General features: G+C 45.9%; 1 protein-coding gene across 2 annotated transcripts in view; it reads right to left on the reverse strand.

Moving 5' to 3' along the window:
• The window catches only part of RYR1 (ryanodine receptor 1), a 114256-nt gene extending 112839 nt beyond the window's left edge, over positions 1–1417 (reverse strand). For both annotated transcript variants that reach the window (XM_037021731.2, XM_037021730.2), the window contains exon 1: positions 1269–1417. In XM_037021731.2, coding sequence (XP_036877626.2) covers positions 1269–1316 — 48 coding nt within the window. In that variant the 5' untranslated portion in view covers positions 1317–1417. The remainder of the gene's footprint in view (positions 1–1268) is intronic.
• Between the last annotated feature and the right edge of the window lie 4986 nt (positions 1418–6403).

A 6403-nucleotide genomic window follows, 5' to 3' on the forward strand; every position in this document is an offset into this window, starting at 1 on the left:
AGGCTGAGGAGCTGGGCATGGGGCCTGACATAGAGTGTGTGCTCAGGGGCTGACAGCCATGGCGGAGGTGAGAGCCCAACCCCTGGTGTCTGCTAAAGGGCTGGAGCTGGGCAAGAGTCTAGGGTGAAGCTAGGTCTCCTTCCATGACCAAAGGAACAGCTGTCCCCATCCTTCACTACCAGCCCCAGCTGTTGATTCCACCCTCCCAGGAAACCAGACCTGGTTCTCCAGGGTCCTATTCTGGGGCTGGAATGCTGTGTCAGCATTTCCCAGCGCCCAGAATGGGGAGGGGGGAGGGCTAATGCAGGGTCAGCAGACCCGGCCCAGAAGAGAGAACATCCCCTCCCATACTCACACCCCCGCACCAGGATGAGCTACTGGGAGGGAAGAGTGGGAAGGACTCCGAGGTGGGCAGCCCCTCCCCCCACCTTCCCCCACCCCCTGCCCAGGCCCCAGAAAAGCGGGCTATTCTGGGAGGGACACCTGTTGTTCCAATTCCCATCCCTGCCCCCCGGCTGAGGATCAGAGATGCAGGGAGACCTAGAGCTAGAGAGACAGAGTGAAAGGCAGAGGGCCTGAAGCCAAAGCCAAAGACAGAGACCGTGACAGAGACAAGGAGACAGAGATGGGAAGAGTCAGGAACACAGACAATCCAAAGAGCCAGAGAGGGAGACACCACCAGAGACCATTAGAAGCCATATTTGGCCCTTCTCCCCAAAATCAAGGCGGAAAGAAAGAAGACCAAGAACCCAAGAGACCCCCCCAGGAGACCCTCAGGCGTTGGAAGTTCAAGGGAGTTGAACTTCAACTCCCGCAGCCCACCCCAGCCCCCTTTCCAAGAATTTAATAGGTCAGAGACTGGAGCAAGAAGAGAATTAGAGCTGGTGGGGGTTGGGGAGGGAGGATGGCTAAATTAAGCTCAGGAATTAGAACCACCTTCCCCAAGTGCCTGCTTCCAGGGTGGTGGGAGGGGCTGCTTGCTCAGTGGCCCCCTTCTCCAGGACAAATCGATAATGTCAGAAGTGAGGGCTGCTGAAGATCCCCCTTCCCCATCTGCGGTCCCAAATTCTGCTAGCTTTTTGTGGTGAGAAAGGAAGACTGAGACAAGAAAGGAGAAAAACAGTGACAGTCACCCAAAAGGACGAGGAAGAGATCCGGAGTCTCCGAGACCACCAACAATCAGGACGAAGACATCTATCTGGAAGCAGTGAGCCACCCAGAGGGACCAGAGAGAACGCCCCAGAGACCTATAACACAGAGGTACGCACCGTCCGCAGAAATTGGACCTCATCCTCGCCCTCTCCTCCGTCACCCATGATGTCGAGGCCCGAGGGACCTGGGCTGAAGTCGAAAAATAAGAGGAAAGGGACTCAGGCTGGGCGGGCGGGCTGGGGGCGGGTTGGGGTCGGAGGCCTCTAGGTCACCCGCGAGGCAGATGGAACTGCGAGGGGTACTCGCGTGCTGGACAGAGCTGGGAGGATGTCCCCGCCCCCGGGCCCCCATTGGACAGCACGGCACCGGCCACGCCCCTTCGCCTGAGTCCCGCCCACAGACCCCAGACCTTAGCCAGAGAAACCCACGGTGAGGAGGGTAGAGTGAGGGTAATAGGGGGAGTGTCTAAAAGGTAGCTGCCCTCTTTCCACTTCACGGTAAGGAAGATACCATCTTTCTCCCATTTCATAGGGAGCAAACTGAGGCTCTGAGCGGAGAAGCCCCGGTTGATGTCACAGAGCAGAGCCGGGATGCATACCAGGTCTCCCGACTTTAAAAAGCACGGGCACATACGTAGTGAGTAAAAGCAAATACTCTGAAGGGTTAACATACAAAATATATAAAGAACTCAAACGCCTCAATACCCAAAAAATAAATAACCCAATTAAAAAATGGACGAAGGATCTGAACAGACACTTCTCCAAAGAAGAAATTCAGATGGCCAACAGGTACACGAAAAGATAGATGCTCCACATCCCTAATCATCAGAGAAATGCAAATTAAAACCACAATGAGATATCACCTCACACCAGTTAAGATAGCCAACATCCAAAAAACAAGGAACAACAAATGCTGGCGAAGATGTGGAGAAAGGGGAACCCTCCTACACTGTTGGTGGGAATGTAAATTAGTTTAACGATTGTGGAAAACAATATGGAGGTTCCTTAAAAAACTTAAAATAGAAATACCGTTTGACCCAGGAATTCCACTCCTAGGAATTTACCCAAAGAAGACAAGATCACAGATTCAAAAAGACATATGTACCCATATGTTTATGGCAACACTATTTACAATAGCCAAGATATGGAAGCAACCTAAGTGTCCATCAGTAGATGAATGGGTAAAGAATATGTGGTACATATACACAATGGAATATTATTCAGCCATAAGAAGAAAATAAATTCTACCATTTGCAACAACATGGATGGAGCTAGAGGGTATTATGCTCAGTGAAATATTGAAATAAGCCAGGTGGAGAAAGACATGTACCAAATGATTTCACTCACTTGTGGAGTATAACAACAAAGCAAAACTGAAGGAACAAAACAGCAGCAGACTCGGAGACTCCAAGAAGGGAGTAGTGGTTACCAAAGGGAAGGGGTTGGAGAGGATGGGTGGGGAAGGAGGGAGAAGGGGATTAAGGAGCATTATGATTAGCACACATAATGTAAGGGGGGGCATGGGAAAGACAGTGTAGCACAGAGAAGACAAGTAGTGACTCTATAGCATCTTACTACACTGATAGTGACTGCAATGGGGTGTGGGGAGGGACTTGATAATATGGGTGAATGTAGTAAACACAATGTTGCTTATGTGAAACCTTCATAAGATTGTATATCAATGATACCTTAATAAAAAAACATAAAATAAAACTGTAAAAAAAAATTAGTTGGACTAAAAAAAAAAAAAAAAGCAAGCACTCTGAGCCAAACACTCTGGATCCAAATCGCAGCCTTGCCACTCCTGAATGTGACCTTGGACAAGTCACTTCTCTCTGTGTCTGTTTTCCCAACCGCTAAGGAGGATATTAATAGAATCTACTTCACAGGGCTGTTGCAAGGATTGAATAAGATCATTTATTCACAGCATTTGAAACAGTATCAATGCATAGTAAATGTTGTATGTGTTCCTATCATCATCACTGTCATCACCATCATTATTATAAAAGCTGATGAGGCAGGAATAATAACCACAGCAGATGTCTTTTGTGAGCCTGTTGCATTTCAGCCCCTGAACAAAGATCTTTTTATGGCATCTTATTTAGTTCTCACATAAATCCTGCTATTATTCACATTGTTTAGAGAAGGAAATAAAAATGTGTGGTCTTTACAAGGACATGGTTTAAGACATGACAGGAATAAATAATATGGTTTTCACATCATGGTTTAAGGACAATTTTAAGGATGTGAAGGGAGTAAATGATGTAGTTCTCACAACAATTTTGTGAAGTCAGTACTCCTATGGTAACCATTTTACAGATAAGGAAAACTGAGCACAGAGAGTAAGAGTGACTTGCCCAAGGTTACACAGAAGTTGAGACAGAGATTTGACCCCAGACTCGGGGTTCTTAAGCATTCCACTTTACTGTCTTGGTATTTGCATAAATTCTCCTAAATATAACAAAACCCCACTTCCCCAAGGCCAAGCCCAGCCCCCCAGAGTTCTAACCCTCCCTCTCCCCAAGGCCTCCTGAGCTGCTGAGGGCCACTAGGTCTACCACCCCTTTATGCAAATGAACACCATGGGCTTTGTAAATAGGGCACCCTGAGGTAGGTAAGAAGCTCCTTCCTGCTCCTGGCAGCTGGGGGCTGGAGGGGGCGCCGGATCATCTGGCTCCCCTCAGGCTCTGGGGAGCCCAAGCAGGGGGCCTCCATGGATCTCTAAAGGAAGCAGCTGTGGAGCTGGAGGCACAAAGCAGGATGCCACACACATCTGGGTTTCCTCCCAGGCAGGCAACTTTGTGCCTCTGGGTCTCAGTTTCCTCATCTGTCAAGTGGGCTAATTTGGAATAGTCCCCAATTCCCTGGGTTGTAGCGAAGATTTCCACAAGGAAACTGGTTAGAGTCTACCACATGGTAACTGACTGATATAGGAATCTATTAAAATTAACATGTAATAGTTATATCTATTAGGTTATACAAAACAGTATCTTGCAGTTCAATAAAATTATATATAAAATGTTCAATATATAATAGGTCGCTCTGTGTTGCAGAGTTAAATATTGATATGTCAATACAATTGTAATATAGAGCACATGCTTGTACCATATTTGAATTTACACTGCATAATTAGATAGGTTTATATTTAGGTTAATAGAATTGTACAATACAATTAGATGCTTATTATACATTATAAAATACACTTGTGCATTAGACATTGTTTTTCCTTAGAACTTTATATACAACGTAAAATTATTCTGCGTCAGAAAAAAATTATTCTGTGTCATTGTGCATTATATCATAAGATATTAATAGCATTTCTTTTTTTTGGTCAGTCATCATTATGTGTTTTATGACCTACCCTTGTTACTCTGTGGACATACGATCTGTGGCTATGGGGGCTTTGCAGGACTGCCTGGTGACTGTCCCCTTCTGTTTATGTACTCACTCCCCTGGGGTGGGACACCCAGGCTGCCCACAGCTCCCCAAAAATAATGTTGCAGTGAACATCCTGTGTGTGTCCCCTTATGGAACTGAGAACGTCTTGTACATACACCCAGAGCTAATTGCTGGGTGAGAACTCCACGCACACACTTAATTTGACTAAGGAGTGAGTGCCACAGGGCCCTCGGGAGCGGCTGCCCACTTTCAGTGTGTGAGGGCCCCTAAGTCTCCACATCCCCAACCTCCCCTTGATATTTTCCAACTTCTAATTTTTGCCAGACTAATAGGATGACTCACTGTTGTTTCAATTTGCACCTCCCTGAGCAGGTACCAGTAATATCTAGCATCTTCTCAGGTGCCTGTCAGCGTCTGGGATTTCCTTGTCGCCAACCCATGCCCTTTGCCCTTTTTCTATCAGAGATGTTTTTTTCTCTTGCTAATTTGCAGCTTTTCCTTTTACATCCTAGAGAGTCATTTCTCATTGATCTTCGGCATTGTAAATACCTTCTTCCCTGTCATCTCATCTGATATTTGTCCTGTGTCCTCATTAATAGAAACCCTTATTTAGATGTTATCAAATGCATCCTTTTTCTGCCATTGTGCGGTTTGCCTCATAAGTCGTTTCCTTGGTGGTTAATGGTGTTATTGTTGGCACTAACCATCCTCCACAGGCCTCGAGGGTAAGGCTGGTTTGTACCAGAGCCAGAACCTTTTCCGACCTCCCTCCCTGAGGCTTCTCAGAGTCCCAAGCACCATGAGACACTTTCCTGCCACGAGCCAGGAGCATTACATCACCTCATGAGATGCAGGGGCTGAAAAGCTGGGCTGAGAGAAAGACAGACAGCACATCACGGAGAGCAGCACTTGAAACCGGGGGAGAGAGGAGGGAAAAGAGGCAGGAAGAGGAAGAGATGCTGAGAGGGTCTGAAACCACAGGGTATGTCACGGAAAGGAAAAGCTGAAGAGAACGGCCTCTGCACTTGTCTAAATGTTCTGGTGTGAAAAAAGACATCCATGGTGACTTCTTTTAATGAAAAAAAAAAGGAGCAAAAATCCACTTCTAAGAGAGTTTTGGTTGAATTGACTAACATACTAGGTTTGGCAGAATCATTAATTACTGTGACCCATTTATTCCACTGTTGGGTATCTACCCACAGAATTGCACATTTTGATGTTCATCGAAAGACAGGTGCTAGAATGTTCACAGAAGCATTATTCACAAAAGTCCCAAACTGGAAACCGCTCGAATGTCCATCAAAGGAAAGGAGATCAATGTACCATGGCAGTGACACAATGGAAGACCACACAGTGACAAAAAGAAATAAACTACAACCAAATATAATAACATGGAAGAATCACAAAGACATTATATTGAATGAAAGAAGCCAGACACGATAAATTACTCCATTTATATAGAGCTCAAAACGAGGCAGAAATCAGGTTAGGGGCAACTTTGGGGCGGGAGAACTGGAAAAGGGTGCAAGGGGGTTTGAGGGGATGGGAATGCTGTTTCTTGATTTGTGTGTCACATGGATATGCTCAGTTTGTCACAATTCATCAACCTAAACAAATGATTTGTGCTCTTTTTGTACATCAGTTAAAACTTATGTCAAGTGTGACACATTTAGGTAAAAGAAAAAAAAAAACCCACATACTCAAAAGAAAAGTCTGTGTTTCTATGAGCATGTATTTATGTTTGGCCTAAACAGATGCCCAGCCAACAGAGCAGAAGAAACCTGCCAATATATGATATGGGTCACCCCTGACCAGGAGGGACAGTGGGATGAGGAAGGGGCTCCCAGAGGGTT

Source organism: Manis javanica, chromosome 17 (assembly GCF_040802235.1).
Source record: "Manis javanica isolate MJ-LG chromosome 17, MJ_LKY, whole genome shotgun sequence".
Lineage (NCBI taxonomy): Eukaryota > Metazoa > Chordata > Mammalia > Pholidota > Manidae > Manis > Manis javanica.